This window comes from Rhinatrema bivittatum, chromosome 4, assembly GCF_901001135.1.
Source record: "Rhinatrema bivittatum chromosome 4, aRhiBiv1.1, whole genome shotgun sequence".
In the NCBI taxonomy this organism is placed as follows: domain Eukaryota; kingdom Metazoa; phylum Chordata; class Amphibia; order Gymnophiona; family Rhinatrematidae; genus Rhinatrema; species Rhinatrema bivittatum.
In genome coordinates this window covers 147398234-147415233 of record NC_042618.1, presented here as the reverse complement: position 1 = coordinate 147415233, position 17000 = coordinate 147398234, and the positions used below count along the sequence as shown (strand labels likewise).

The window sequence follows — 17000 nt, the reverse complement described above, 5'->3', positions numbered from 1 at the left end:
ATGGACTTCTCCAAGAACTTATCCATACCTTTTTTGAACCCAGCTACAACCAACTGCACTAACCACATCCTGTGGCAACAAATTCCAGAGCTTAACTTGTGTGTTGAGTGAAAAAGAATTTTCTCCGATTAGTCTTAAATGTGCTACTTGCTAACTTCATGAAGTGCCCCCTAGTCCTTCTATTATCCGAAAGTGTAAATAACCGATTCACATCTACTCATTCAAGACCTCTCATTATTTTCAAGACCTCTATCATATCCCCCCTCAGCTGTCTCTTCTCCAAGCTGAACAGCCCTAACCTCTTCAGCCTTTCCTCATAGGGGAGCTGTTCAATCCCCTTTATCATTTTAGTTGCCCTTCTCTGTACCTTCTCCATCGTAATTATATCTTTTTTGAGATGCGGCTTCCAGAATTGTACACAGTATTCAAGTTGCAGTCTCACCATATAGCGATACAGAGGCATGACATTTTCCATTTTATTAACCATTCCCTTCCTAATAATTAACATTGTTTGCTTTTTTGACTGCTGTAGCACACTGAGCTGACATTTTCAAAGTATTATCCACTATGATGCCTAGATCATTTTCCTGGGTGGTAGCGCAGATAAGACACAAAAAATGACCAGGAAAAATTCTGAAGAGAGCAGAACTCCACAATTGCGAGGCGAAAGCTGCGAGGAAAAGAAGAGACTGAAGGGGTATCCCGTGTGGATAGTGATATGCTGGGCATGCTCAGTGTGCCAGTCAAAGTTTCTAGAGACTTTGACAAAATTTTTCCGTGCCAGGCTCCATCTAATGTCACTCATGTGTGAGGGCTACCATCCTGCTTGTGCTAGGAGAAAAACATTTTCTAGACAGACTATGCATAGTCAGTCATTCTTAAAATCCCAATAGTTTCATTACTGAAAGAAAATTATTTTTTGCACATATAGCATACATTGTGTAACAGCAATAAGATTTGCCAGGGAGCTGCTTTGTTCTACGGCCAGTCAGTAATCCTATCCATGCCATTCAATTACAACTAAGCATATTACACATTTGAAAGATTTCCTAAGGCTATTCTAGAATACTGTGTATTGCTAGCTGTGAAGCATCTTAGAGTGATTACAAGCCCTCCGAAGATAAGATGCTTTGTGGTCTTGAATACTAAGACCCACTGTCTTCATTGGATAATTCTAATGTTGAGCCAATAAGTAGGTATTGCAACCCACAAATACTTCAGGGATTATAACAAATGGATAGCTCTGAAGCAGTTGAAATAATATTAGAGCAAATGAAACTAGACCTTCTACATACTATGTATAGCTATATAGAGGCTTAACTCTGTGGGATGCTGATGTCCTTTGTGGAGTAATCAAACACGATCACAGAGATCAATGACTACTTGAACACTATTCTATCTATGAGAGTAAGTCACAGACTGTGACCCATTTTTTAAACTTTATTTTATATAACAGCAGGATGCAGACCTCCAAATCAGAACTTCAAAACCAGAAAGATGAACCCTCAATTTACAACCACTTAAAAATTTATTTTTCTTTTTACAGTGTTGCAGTTCATGTTGCTATAGTCCAGATTTCACTGGTTTACAAATAAGGTTTTGCCAATTGATACAAACAATTAAAACCCAATATTTCCAAATATTAAATCTGACATGATTTTTATTTTTAAACTTAAAAACAACTCTTGGGTTTTTCCAGATGAAATTAAACAGGGGAACCGATTTAAGCAAAAATAAAACATTTCAGGAAACTATGAACAACGTCTGAACCATTTCTGAACAGTCTGAAAGGTCACATCTTGCCTTTCCCGCTCTGCCTCTTCAGTAAACAAAAGAAACCGCTGAACTCCTTCCTATTAAAGCCTTGGTAAGTGTCTTCAACCAAGTCAGTCCATATTAAGGTGCTGGATTTACATGTTATTGAATCCCATCATGCCTTTCATATTCCCAGCAGCACCTTGTTGAAACTGCCTCATCATGGACTGAAGACCAGCCATGCCACCTGAAAAAATGGAGATATGGAGAAGTGTTAAGTCAAAGTGAAATAGCTACAGCAGATGGGCTTTACAGAACAAGGTGTTCATCTGGTTCCTTTAATGTAAAGGGGCATTTCTGGAGAGGAGGGGGAACACTGGCCAACGCAGCCTGAAGCTTTCCTGTGCTGGGAAATTGTTGTAGGAGCCACCTTGACTCCACGCGGCTGGGCCTGCTGCAGAGGAACAGAAGCTCTGCAATTATGGCACGCAGGAGAGGAGGAGAACATGGCCCAATGCAGCCTCCAGCTCCCCGAGCAGCCCGAAGTCTCGAATGGAGGAGCTACTCTGCTCCCTTCCCCAGCCCGGGCATGCCCCATTGATCAAACTAGAAAGAAAAATGTAATTTTTTTTTTTTAAGAAAAAAAGCCACAGCAAAGGAAGAAAGTCAAGCAAAAAAAGGAATACTTCCCTGCTGCAGGCAACACCTCTGGGAAGGAGCCTTCGGGGATAAGAGGGAACCAGGGCCCCTGGCTGTAAAACCCCTGGATCTGCTGTGGGCTAAAGTTGATCAGGGAGTAACAACCCCCTGCTCACCCAACTCAACCTGAGCGATAGCCCACGAAGGAACCTAACACCTTGGTGAGTGTCTAACTTCATCTGTCCCTTCCTTCTTTTTATTTTTTTTTCTTAACTGCAGGTTTGCATCTCTACCATCTGCTGGACACAGAGAAATAGTGAAGGACTGCAGGCGGCACTCTCACAAAGATTTTAAGTTCTCTGCCTCCATCTGCTGGTAGGGATGCAAAACTTATTTGTCTGGACTGATCTGGGGTATGAACAGGAAACCCCCTGTTATTCAATCCATATGAGTGCTTGCAGTCAAATGAACTTAGTCTTCTGTGCTGTTCACAGGTTAAAACAAACAGCAAAACAAGGACCACATCCAATGATAACAGGCATAAGAAGCAGCAGACAAATATAAAAGTTTAAAAATATCTTCACTGTAATTATTAAGACAACTACAATTCCATACAATATGTATTTAGTGTGTATGTGTAGGGGGTGGGGGGCTAAGAGGAAATTGTCAGAGTGCATTACACTGTGCTTACATCTGGCAAAAGCACCAACATACAAAGAACTGTTTGAAGCATCCAGCCGCCTTGATGTTAGGATACATGTTACTCCAGACTTTAGGAAGCCTGATGCAGTTGTATTGCTGATGTTAAAGTAATAACCATAGCCACTCAGTGCAGGCTAGCCCATCCTTTTTAGAAGCCTGATACAGCTGCACCCCCACTTGTATTGTTTCCCTGTTGCCCATTTATCCACCCACTTACCACTGCGTTGAATCTGTCCTGAGCATCTTTACATTCTGTCATGAAATTTTGATTGCTGCGACCTCTGCCATTGGCTCTTCAAGGCATATAGCACCCTCTCAGTTCAGAAGTGTTTTTTTCAATTTCTTCTGAACCTTCCCTCCCTACAACTGCAGGTGAAGACCCCTTGTCTCCGAATTTCCCTTTCTATGGAAAATTTCACCTTCCCAAACTTACTGAAGCCTGTTAAATATTTGAAGATTTCTATCATCTCGCCCTGTCCCTTTTTTCCTCAAGTGAGCACATTTCGAGTGTCTTAAGTCTCTTTATAGGGATTGTGTCACAGACCTATTATTTTAATAGCCTCTCTCTGAATCACTTCTATTCTCAATGTCCATATGAGCCAACAGACCTGAACACAGTAGTCAACAATGGATCTCATTAGTGACCTATACATGGAGATTCCCACCTCTTTTTCCCTATTCTGGATTCAAAGAACGGGTGGTATAGAGTGATTTAATATCTTTTTATGTAGCTGTTTCTGGGCAGACTGAAATTTACTTATATGGAAGGCAATTTTCAAAAGGCATTTACCCTGGTAAGCAGGCTGTCTGAAACTTGCTCACCCAGAACACAGGTAAAAGTGTGCACAGGGATTAACACATATACTTCTACCTGCATGGCTCAGAGGCAGGGTTAGGTCAAGGGAGGCAACAATGCACACCCTTTTGCTTTTCAAAACTACATGAACTATTTGGCAGGGAAAATATAGCTGCAGAAAAAGCAGATGCAAGTCTCTACAGTTACTTTTTTTCTAGGCAATTTTCATGCATGTACTTTCCCTCTGAGAATTTAGTTCATGACCTTAAAATATTAACTACTTCCCCAGACTTTATTAAGCCCCATCCAAAGTGATATAGATACCATATAAAAGTACATTTTAAGAAAGTACTCAAAAACTTTGCAACTGCCAAAAACTTCCCCTTAAATATAGCATATGTGAATATACTACTGTATTCAAGATATTTTTTTATTCCAAAGAAAGTTTTGTTGCCCTGCTATTTGATTTCAGGGTACTCCTATCTAATGAATTATTTACATAAAATCTGCTGATAATGCCCCCCCCCCCCCCCAAAAAAACATATATTTTTAGTGACTGGCTGTAATATGTATTGTTTTTAATTTCTGTTGTGAATAAAGTTGCTTTTATTTTGGTGCTCTGGCTGGATTAAGCATGGTAATGCATACTCTAATCCCCAAAGACATGCATTTGTATGAAACACACTAGGTTGTACCAGGTGCCCCTGGTGCTGGGTTGTTTGGTCTCAGTAAATATAAGAGGTATTCTCAACTTTTTTTTGCCTGCTTCTAAGCTATTATCTGATTACGTTGTTCTGCTGTTGTTACTAACACAGACACAGGCGAGCACAAATTTTGTTCCAGTGTGGATTAAGTGTATACAGGAACCAAATTCCTGAAAACAGGATTTTAAGAATAAAGATCCCGGAGGCTTAATAAACACATATCATATCTTACATAACTCTACAAGTTCACAGAAAGCAATATTTAGTTTCACCAGGCAATATCCAATAGTCAGGACCCACTATAAATGAAAGCCATGCCTTGTAAATAAACAAGACCTACCCATGTGATGCAGAACTCTGGGATCCATCATTTTAGCCATTTGCTGGTTCAGTTTTGCCATCTGCGATGGGTTCACATTCTTAGACATGTCACCTCCTAGAAAAATAAATGTTATTCAGGCGTAAATTATATTTCTTCACAAAGTATTGCCAGCACTGCAACATATCTAGTTTCTCTTCCTGTTTGTTATGCATCTGGGGAGACAGCCAAGCCCTCTGCTAGCATAAGCCTACCACGATAGCACTGTCTTGTTCACCTGCCCCATAAGCGGGAGCATTTTCAAATATTTGGCCACAACCAGAAACTTTAAATAGTGGCATCCAAAAATTGAACTATTCTATTATCTCCCTAAATAAAGATTTTGGTTTCCTTTTCCTCATTTCATATGATGGTGAAGTCATACTTTTTTCCTGAAAAAACAACATGACTGCACTTTCATCCCACCAAACTGGCCTTGCCAGGAACATTCCATTTGGTTTCCATGCATCTGTATTAGCTGTATAAATTTCATTTTCTGAGACAGAAGTATGAAGGTTCTAATAGCATTAAAATAAAAAGGCCCAAATTTAATTTGTATTAGAGCTGCACAGTGAGAATCGGAGTCAGGAAACAGCCAACAGTTCTCTTTTAAAACATGAAATCTGATTATTTCTGCTTTTACCTTTAAAAAGTCCTTTGATGCCTCCCATCTTCTTCACCATCTGTGCAAATTTGGTATACTGTGTCAAAAGCTCTTGGACATCCCTGGTAGAAACTCCAGACCCCCGTGCCACTCTCTGGATTCTTCCAGGCTGTTTACTAAAGAGTTTGGCACCATCTGTGTTATCAAGTTCTGCAACAAGGTAGAATGATAGAAGGTTGTCATCTCTACATGGTGGTCTGTGATGATCAGCTATTACTTAAATCCCTCCAGGTGGCAAGATCTGAACTCAGTTTTTTTTTTTAATTAGAAGTTAGCATATACAATAAACAGATATATATAACTTCCAATATTTTTTTGTCATAAATCAGATGTAAAATATAGAAATACAAAAGTGGTATGGGAGCTAGACAAATAAGTACTTAATCCTAACGCTCTCCAAGAAAATTAGACAGCATCATAAAATACATCAAGTAGTATACCAGTAAGTAAAAACCAAGGCATTGATAATGACGACGATGAAAGGGCCAATCCATTATCAAACTCGGATTAACATCCCAAAGAGAAAGTACAGGTCTAGAAATATATATCGTATACCTCAGGAAAGTGATGAAGTTTTTGAAACTTGAAGCCACCGAGTCAATGGTTCCCATGTCTTTCAGAAAGCAGGTGATCGATTACGTCTAATAGCAGTGAGATGTGCTAAATGGTAAGTATTACATAAACAATGAATAACCTTCATAACCGGGGGAGGTGTCTCAGATCACCTCCAAAAGGAAGCCAATTCAATTCTAGCTGCAATAAAGATATGCTGACACAAACGTTGAGCATATTTATCTAAACCGGGACAAGGAATATTTAATAAAACATACCTCGGATCTTTAGTTGCTATTATGACTAGGGACTGGGAAACCCACTGAAAAAGATGATCCCAGAAGGATACTACCATCTCACATTGCCACCATAAATGAAAGAAAGTACCAACATTTCCTCCAACAGGAGTCTGATACATGGGCATATATGCAATGAATTTTACAGGGGTGATATACCAGCGATATATAAAAAGGTTTATAGCAATTCTCTTGTAAAGAAGCAGAGAGAGAGCATTTTCTAGCATAAGTGTAAATCAATTCCCAATCTTCAACGCTTAAGGGTCCACCTAAGTGATTCCCATGCTTTAATGTATTTCAGGGTTTCAAGAAAACGACCATTGAGAGTATTATAAATTTTTTATATTAGTCCTTGCATACTATCAGCTTGATCATAAAAGTTCTCATACAAGGACTTCGACTGGCTTAGCATACCTTTACGCAATATGGAATCTAAGAAACTGTGCATAAGCCAGAAAATGTTGAGCTGGGATACTGTACTTATTTTGAAATGCCGGGAATACAAGGGGAGAACCTTGATGTAAGCAGTGGTTAATACACAGGACCCCAGCAGCCATCCAACTCTGAAAAGTCAGCGATTGTAGCCCAGGTGAGAAGGTAGTATTATGGAAAAGATGAGAGAGGAAAAAATAAGCATAACTGCCCACTAGCTTACGTTTCCATTGGGACCAAACTCTCATTGTGGTATGCAAGGCATAAGGAAAACAGACTACTGGGCGCCTTGAGGATTTTGGTTGCCAAGGAAGAGTGGATAATGGCATAGCACCTACCATCGCTTGTTCAAGAAGAACCCACTGTGGAATAGATGTCTTTCGATGTAAATCAATCATGGGACAAAGCTGGGAGGCAGCAAAGTACCACCCCAAGTGGGAAGCCCCCAACCCACCTCTCAGACATGGCTGAAAAAGTTATTCTAGCTACTCGTGAAGGATGCTTACACTAAATAAAGTAAAAAATTAGTTTTTGCCATGATCTCAATATTGCAGCAGTGAGAAAGATGGGGAAGGTAGAAAAGAAAAAGAAAAACAGGGTAGAACATTCATTTTAATAACAGCTACACGTCCAGGCCACAAAAAGGTATCCCTTTGCTATTTCCGCATGTCTGCAATAGGGTTTTAAAATTTAAGGAAAAAAAAAAAGAGCTTTTACACTGGGGCTTATTTGAACTCCTAAGTACTTAATAGAGCGGGCGGCCCAGCAAAATGGAAAGTGCTGCTGGATGGCAGCAACCTCTTCACTGCTTAGATTAATATTTAACAGCTCTGATTTATCAAAATTAACTTTAAAACCTGAAACTCTACCAAATGCATGTAACTCCTCCACAATACCCCTCAGGGAAGAACCAGGTTCAGTCACTTTGAACATATCATCAGCAAATAATGATAGTTTATAAGTGAAGTGATCCAAGTCTAACCCCGCTGATTCGTGAATAATGGACCCTGGTGGTAAAGGACTCCAAAAATAAAGCGAATAATAAAGGAGATAATGGACACCCTGCTCTTGCCCCCTGCCTATGGCAAAGCTAGCTCCATAGCCACCATTCACCTTAACTCTAGCCTTCGGTTGTTTGAATAGCTTCCTTATTCACTGCAGGAAAAAAGGCCCAAAGTTCATTTTTGCCAGAGTTCTAAAAAGTAAAGGCCAATGGACTAAGTCAAAGGCTTTTTCAGTGTCAATGGAGAGCAAGACAGTTGGTATTTGTTCCTTGCAGACCCACCATAATATAACAATCTTACGAACATTTTCGGCCGCCATATGCTTAGGGACAAAGCCTGCCTGATCAGGATGAACTAAAGACGACTAAAATATGTTAAATCTTTCAGCAAGAACTCGAGCCAAACTTTTGAGGTCTAGATTAATCAAGGAAATCGGTCGGTAAGACCCACAAAGAGAAGGGTCTCATCCAGGTTTGGCAATGACAAATACCAGCAGAATTAGAATGAAGTGATAAAGACCCACCCCTGCCTCAGAGAGTTGAACATATCTGTAAGAGGAGCTGCCAATATATGAAAACTGTTTATAGAACCCAAAAGAGAAACCATCCAGACCCGGGGATTTCCAGATTTCAGTGCAGTGCTGATAGGCCTGTCTAAAAATTCTCTTTAGTGAGGGTGGGAAGAGAAATAGAAGAGAAATAATCCTCAATTTGTAAATCATCTATCATAGCATCAAAACTATAGAGAGGCATAAAAAGTAGAGAAGCACTCTGTAATAGCTAAGGAAGCGGTAACCCACTGCCCTTGAGGGTCCTTTAGCAGTAATAGTTTTTAGTTTTCTCGCTAAATAATGCCCAGCCTTGTTGCCTCCCTCAGAGTAGGCTTGTTTGGCTAATGCAAGATGACAGGATATCCTTTTATTATCTAAGGATTGTAAAGCAGTTCTTGCCAAAGATAGGTTTTTGAAGACAGCCAGTGATTGAGATTTCACATGTAAACAAGAGAGCTGGGAAATTTTATTAGTTAACTCTAACCGGGTTCTCTTCTTTCCTTTTTACAAAAGGTCACTTGAGATATAAGAACACTCCTCGCCACTGCCTTTGAGTAATCCCAAACAACCTCTTTAGACACAGAGGTGGAGGCATGATTTTGAAAATAGGACTGAATATGTTCCCCCAGAAACTTAGAGAAAGTCATCTTTTGGTAGGCTTTCATTAAGACGCCAAAAGCTGATACCTTGTCTACATCAGTAAATTTAACTTCAAGCCACACAGGGGTATGATCCAGCCATGTGATATCTCCAATACCCACCCCCCAACATGGTTTTGCAAGGTAGAATCAGTGAAAAAATAATCGAGATGACAGTATGTTCTATGTGGCACTCCCAGAGACTATGAATGTGAAACCAGTTACAGAAGAAATAAAGTATTGTTTGTCCCGCCCAACGCAGCCTCGCGGCAAAACACGGGTCTGTGTCAGGGGACCCGCTTTAAATTATATCCTGTTATAACACTGGAGTTGCCGTTTCAAAAGAATACATTTCCTCACTCAAAATTGTGTGTGGACATTGAATTTACTGTGCACATTCTCCTGATTTGAGGAATAAAAAGTGTACATTTTTGAGGTTGGATAAAGTTGCCTCCAAATATCAGCGAGACCCCAGCTAGATAAGAGTAGAGATAGTTGTCTACTACTCTGTAAAGAAGAGGAGGCAGATGTTAGGCAGGAATTATCAAGTTTAGGATTTCTAGTGAGATTGAAATCCCCACCAATCAGCAAAGAGCCCTCAGCATTGTCCAGCAAAAGTTTATTAAGAAGCTGAAAGAAAGATCCCTGAGCAGTATTAGGAGCATAAACACTATCTTGAATATCTCCCTCCCCACCTGTAGTTTTACTAAACAGTAATAGCCTAACAGGTCTGACAGATTAAATATCACGTCATGAACAAAGTGAGCTGAGAATAGAATACCCACCCCAGCATACCTGGCACCTTTAGTATTAGCAGGTAAGTATTTATGGGGATAATCAGGAAGATTTAAAAGATGTTTGTGTCTTTTCCTAAGATGTGTTTCCTGAAGTAGTACAATGGAAACTTTATAGATTTTTAGCTCTCAGGATAGTAAATACCTCTTCCGGTATGTTAAAGCCTTTTACATTCAACAAAACTATCTTAGACTCCATAATGATATGAATACACAGAAAGTGAATAGCTTAAAAAAATACTCAGATAGCATAAAGTAAAGAAGGTCCCATACCAATGCTTTAAAAACAAAAGTAGAACATACGACTTTTCCCCTGAGAAAACCCACAACCCCCATACTGATTCGCCCAGCCTATCCAGTGAATCCCACTACCCTTTGGGGACAAAAACATCGAACCAACAACAGCTCCCAACCATTCACCCCTACATTGCAAACAGTATGTCAACCTTCTCAAAATATGCATAGAAAACTTCGCTGAGAATAGAACTTAGCATCCATGTAGATAAAACAACACTGAATGGCAATTAGTAATACAGCATGCCCAAATCAGGCATGAGCTGTGATTTTCCACTCTCAGGTCCAGTTCATTGACCCTGGGCCCCAGGGCCATGAAGTCTTCGAGGATCTCAGCAATGGATGCCAGTAGCTCTGTTTTATGCTGCTTCATGTCCACCCCTCAAATTGGAAAACCAACCATGAAGCTCGTGTTCCTCGAAGGGAAATCAGGAGGGCCTGTTATTATTGCTGGGTCAGGTGCCAAAGCCCCAGCCACTTTGTCACCGCCATCTTTGGCCTGCATGCTCATCTCTTCCTTCTTGCTAGAGAGCCGCTGCTGTTTTGCTAAATGAATATTGCTTGGGATCAGTAGTTTTCTACTTGGCAGCCATCTGGGAAAGTTAAGCAATTTGTTTATGCCAAAAATTCTCAGCGATCACAAATTTAGTATTGGTAAGTGAAGTAAATTTGATGCAGGGGAGCTCTGGACTTTGAAATGAGATCCCCTGTTCCAAATTTGAAAGTACTCGCCACCAGGATAATGAGTCCTGGAGAGACGAGGTGACTCAGATTCAATCCTAGAGGCTCTGAGCGGCCTGGCGCCAAATCGACCTTAAGGTCCATTAGGCTCTGCGCATGTGTAAACATGACATGGGAGTGACAACCTCAGTTGCAGCCATATAGCCGATACCTGCTGGCTCTGTTGGATCTCTGCCTCGATGGTCGTCAAGGTGATGGCCCTCTGGTGAGGCAGGAAGGCCTTAACCTGAGACGTGTCTAGCAGGGCTCCTATTAAGTCCAATTGAACTGATAGACTGAGATGGGTATTTGAAAACGAATCCTAGTGACTCCAACACCTGGATGGTCAAGCGCATGGACCTGGTGGCTCCTGCCTGAGATGCGCTCTCGATCAGCCAATTGTCTAGAAACGGGAAAGCATGCACCCTCAGCCTGTGGAGGTGAATCACTACCATGGCTAGGCATTCTGTGAAGACCCATGGGGTTGACAAGCCCACATGGCAACACCCGGTACTGGAAATGCTGTTTTCCCCACCACAAATCACAGATACTTCCTATGAGCAGGGAAGATCTCGATATGGGTATATGCATCCTTTTGGTTGAGAAAGCACAGTCAGTCCCCTTTTTGCAAGAGGGGAATCAAGGTGCCCAGAGAAACCATCTTGAACTTTTCATTTTTTAGAAACTTGTTCAAGGCCCTTAGGTCTAGGATGGGATGGAGTTCTCCTGTTCTCTTTGGAATCAGGAAGTACCTGGAGTATAATCTGCGATCGTTGCCCTGGTGGTACGAGTTCAACCGCTCTGGCCATTAAGAGGGAGGAGAGCTCTGCTGGTAGTATTTTGTGATGCTCTACCAGCCCCCAAAATGGGCATGGAGGGCAATTTGGCGGGACATTCACTAAGTTCAATTAGCACTCCTGATGGACAATGGACAAAATCCACTGGTCAGAGGTTATACTGGGCCACTGGTTCATAAAGAACCACAACCTTCCCCCAACTGGAGGATCCATCATCCTGGGTATAGGCAAATGGCTTACGCTCCCTACGACCCAATCAAAACCCTGTCCCCAGAGTTGACTGAGGAGCTGGCTGAGGCTTGGGTAATCTCTGCTGCCTGGGTCAGTCGCGGAGCCCTGATGGTTTTACCTGAAGCGAGGCAGCGGAGGATTGTACTTCCTTTGGCGAAAGACTTTTTTGGCCCTGGTCTCACCAGTCTCCTGGATGAGGAGGACAGGTCCTGAGTATTGGTTGAGAGTTGGAGGATTTTGTGGTGGTCCCGAAGTTGGGCCACAGCTTCCCTCATCCGACCACTGAAGAGATTCTCTTACCGAAATTACCAAAAACCTTGACTAGGAGACACTTCAGGGTGGCACCAAGAGGGTCCTGGAGATGGAATAAGAAAAAAATACCTGCAAAACAACCCCCCCCCCCCCGCCCCCCCAAGAAAAACAGTTTTCCACAAGGCCAACAGCCAAAGTGAGCTCACTCACACCATGATGCTTAAAGCTCTCTAGAAAAAGAAAGACTGGAGAAGGACCCCGTGTGGACACGTGGTATAGGGCATGCTCAGTGTGCCTAGTCAAAGTTCTAGAAACTTTGACATAAGTTTTCCGCATCGGGACTCCATCTGACCACGGGTGAGGTCTACCTTCCTGCTTGTCCTTGGAGAACTCAAGAATAATCATGTGAATCTGGTCATTAAAGAAGTCAGTTACAGATGGTGACAGGAGGGAGGGTGGGAGGTAATGGCCATATGAAGAACGAGAAAAAGGTAGCAAAAAGATGGCAAGGATTGGAGGCAAAGTTAGCTAGAAATAGTAAGCTTGCTTGTTAAGCCTAATAGACTGGAAGAAGGAAAGCATGAATTTGAAATGTAAGAAGTCTAAATGGGAATGGGATTTTTACCAGACATTTTGCAGAGTGGGTGCAGAAATGCAGGAAACAAACTGTGGCGTTCACCAAAATTGAGTACAGAGAAGGGGTGGGGCAAAAATGTATAAAGCAGAGGAGAGTAGCACCTTGGAGAGAGCAGCTGCCTATGTAGCACTCTTAAGGCAATACCTAGGTCAGCACTGTCCCTCACATTCAGTCCCACATATGCAGAGAGCAAGTGATAGAGGAGTTAAGGTCAAACTTAAACAGCACTGAAAAGGCTCAGCCTTGGGCCACCAAATTACTGGCTGGAGTGAACAGTATGGTCTCTTTCTGAATAGAGTGGAAATTAGTAGATGTTTCCTGGTCCTTAATATCTTCTTTTGTAGATTTTTTTTGTTGTTGTTGCAGCTGATGCTAGAGGAGAGAGAACCTGACTGTTCATGAAATGTAATAAATTAGATGGAGGGAGAAGCATGTGGTGGCATTAGCACAGGAACTTCTCAGAAAACGCTCAAAACATATAGAAAGAAATTTCTGGGTTAGGAGAGAGTGAGAGACAGATGACATCACCCCATCTTGTGTGGCTCATTTGTTGTGTTTGTTCATGGAGAATAAGAGTTTTCTCCAGAAGACTAAGAAGGAGAGATTGTAAAGGGGGGGGGGCTGTTGTAGGTACGATGAGCCAATGACAGCATCACTTTTGGCCTAATGATGTCAGTGTTGCAACAGTAATGACATGCTCTCGGTGTGGCAGGCTAGGACCAGATTCACCACTGTAAGCTGGATAGAAATCTCCTGCTGGCCCAATGTGGCCTGTGAGATGAAGTTTGCCAATCTCTACTCTATACCTCTGAGTACCTTAATGGTACTACCGTTGTTCAACATCCTTGCAGCAGCACAAGCAGAATATAGAAGCGATTTCTTTGTCTTTTCCTGCAAGGCCTGGCTTACTCCTTTTTCATTCAATTTATAAGAAAATTATTCCTTACCTGCTAATTTTCGTTCCTGTAGTACCATGGATCAGTCCAGACCGTGGGTCGTCTCCCCCTTCCAGCAGATGGAGTCAGAGCAAAAACTGAGAAGGCGGACCCTTATTAGTAAGAGCGCCCTCTGTATCCCCTCAGTATTAAGTACATCCAAGCATATGGGTGACGTCACCGAACGGTGTCGTCACCCATATGCTTGGATGTACTTAATACTGGCCTCACAGGGCCAGTATTAAGTACATCCTGGATGTACTTTTGACTGGCGAGGCAGAGATCTTCCCGTGACAGAGATCTTCCCGTGACAGAGACTGGCGAGGCAGAGATCTGGCGAGGCAGAGATCTTCCCGTGACAGAGATCTTCCCGTGACAGAGATCTTCCCGTGACAGAGATCTTCCCGTGACAGAGAATATTTAGAAAAATGACTTTTCAGTCAAAAAAGAGATTCCCAACGGTAGGGCTATCGGTCCGCGGTGCGAACGGCAGCGCGGAAAAGTGAAGACTGAAGAGAGACACCTGTGGCAGAGAATATCATAGCATGCTGGGCATGCTCAGTGGCCTCACAGGGCCAGTCAAAAGTTTCTAGAAACTTTGACAGAAAGCTTTCCCGCCTGGGCTCCGTTCGGTGACGTCACCCATATGTGAGGACTAGCATCCTGCTTGTCCTGGGATAACATGTATAGCAAATGTTGCTTACCTGTAACAGGTGTTCTCACAGGACAGCAGGATGTTAGTCCTCACATATGGGTGACATCACAGGATGGAGCCCAATCACGGAACACTTTTGTCAAAAAGTTTCTATCACTTCTAAGGCTAGTGGGGAACCGTATGTGAAACCAGGCATCTGCTGGAGTCAGAGGAATACTGAGGGATACAGAGGGCGCTCTTACTAATAAGGGTCCGCCTTCTCAGTTTTTACTCTGACTCCATCTGCTGGAAGGGGGAGACAACCCATGGTCTGGACTGATCCTGGTATGTACAGGGAACAGGGAGTCATTACACATTGCCTTCTTTCAGTAATGCTTGCCTGAAGAGCAAACCCATGAGATGGGAAGAAACTACGGGAATACCAGGTTCACCTGTAGCACAGCAGTAAATGAACTCTCAGCGCTCCAACTGTCATCAATCCACCCCACCCACAGTGACCAGAAATTCAGCTAGAACCTTCTTGCTTCATATCACCATCCTCAATTAGAATGGTGTGTCCATTTACCTTGATCATTCATACTGTCCATTATTGTCATCAGTTTCTTTAGCCTTGCCATTGATTCTTGTTCATTGCCTTTGCTCATAAAATCTTGTCCAAAGCCAGGTATCATGCCCTGTATGGGGAATAAGAGACACATTTGTCCTGAGGTAAAGATAGTGTATTATGTGGCTAGGCATGCCTTTTGGGCTCATGGTCAATTAAATCCAGACAAGGTACCAGTAAGGAAGAGAAACAATGTGCTCAAGTACATCTTATATACACTCAAGTTATTTTTCAGTAAGTGAATTTTTAAAAGCAATTTTTCCTTGCAATTCATAAACTATGAAGACTCCAAATGACAGAACACAGTACTACTCTGAGATTCATTGGTAGGAGACTGCTTCAGAGACAAATATAGTCTACCTTACATCATAAGAAAGTATTTTTCAGACTTCTAAACATGTTTAATTGCTCACCTGATTACCGACACAATAGTTCTGGTATATTCTTCTTGCTAGTGATTTCCAAAGTGTTGCTCAGGGTTAGTCTTAATGTCCTATTGATTATTGCAATGCACTTTTTCAGGGCTTGCCAAAGTGTTAGCTGTGAGTCCTACAGATTGTTCAGAATGTATGTCCTCATTTGATTACAGGCAGTCAAAAATTTGACCATGTAACTGCACAGCTAATCAAGCTTCACTGGCTGCTTATGATGATTTTATTCAAAGCCTATAGACAGGATGGCCAATGGTACATTAAGAATCTTGTGCATGGAGCATGCTCCAGTATGGTTAATGCATTCAAAGGATACATCTTTATTGATGGTATCATTGCTTAAGATCAAATGGTTACAGATTGCTCATTATAGAACCTTTTCTGTAGCAGCACCTTTACTTTAGAACATGCTACCATTGGCCTTAAAGGATACTGATGAGTGTTCCTTTAGGAAAAAAAGTGAAGGTACACATATTCACTGGCATTATTATTGACCTGATCTTAGTTATATTTGTTTAGATTGTATTGGGGACAGAATGAAATAAAAAAAAAAATAAACATTACCACACTAATCCATGACCATGTCAGTACAGCAATGTGCTGGGTTTCGACCCAATCTACATGCTGTCACATTACAGGGAGGAGGATTTATGGCTATTTACCTAATGAAACAGTCTGAACCATCAGACACTTAACCTATGTTATCATCTTGCTGACAAGAGCCTTGCTTTGTGAATAATGGCAAGCCCCCTGTCCTTCCTGGGGTGAAAGGAGGGACATGGAATACCAGGCATTCAGAGCACTGACCAGTATCTGGCTAAAGGGGCCCATCTTCATGATGTTCTGGAACTGTTCATACATATCTCTCAATGTGAACTGACCTAAAACATAAAAAAAGGGAAAGGTTAGGGACACCATTGGAGAACCTCATTCTTGGGGGAAGAGTTAGCACTTATCTGAAAAGCAGCATTGACAACTCATTATAAAACTCCACAGTAGATGGGTAATCATTTAGATGAACTTGGGTTCAACTCTTGGGAGGGGAGGCAAAAAGTCAGTAATAGTCCAGAATTTAACTGGTAGAGAACCAAAAAGGAAGACAACTGGGCAGTCTGGATGGGTCAAATGGTACTTATCTGCCATTATTTACTACGTAGATAAAAATGCTCCCAACAAATACAGCACTATCAACACTAAGAAGCAAGTAACTAGTATAACGTTTTTTCTTCTATCATCTGGAGCTTGGTGAATGCTCAGAGAACTTGTTTCTACTCTAGTATAGATTAAGACTCTGCTAGGTCTCTCAGTCTCGTGCTCCTGTAGCTGTCCTCCAGATACATTTTGGGAGTGAGGGCAGGAAGGGGGAGTCAATCAGCAGTCAGGTATTGGACACCTGGTAGAATTCAAACACTTATGGAGAACTTTTTAGTCAAATTAGGCTTCATCTCTGTGGCTTGATCATAATGCTAGAGAGGAGAACTCACAAGGTCATTCATCAAAGTGCATTATGGCGTTAATGCCCACACACATGCGATAGTTATCACAGCACAAATGCAAATT

The 17000-nt window shown here is 41.8% G+C and overlaps 1 protein-coding gene across 1 annotated transcript in view; it reads right to left on the bottom strand.

Annotated features, from left to right (window-relative positions):
- Positions 1 to 1505: 1505 nt before the first annotated feature.
- The window catches only part of SRP54 (signal recognition particle 54), a 141061-nt gene continuing 125566 nt past the window's right edge, over positions 1506 to 17000 (bottom strand). The window contains exons 12-16 of the mRNA XM_029598953.1: positions 16248 to 16321; positions 14971 to 15079; positions 5598 to 5768; positions 4937 to 5032; positions 1506 to 2002 (exon numbers count right to left, since the gene is read on the bottom strand). Coding sequence (XP_029454813.1) covers positions 1911 to 2002; positions 4937 to 5032; positions 5598 to 5768; positions 14971 to 15079; positions 16248 to 16321 — 542 coding nt within the window. The 3' untranslated portion in view covers positions 1506 to 1910. The remainder of the gene's footprint in view (positions 2003 to 4936; positions 5033 to 5597; positions 5769 to 14970; positions 15080 to 16247; positions 16322 to 17000) is intronic.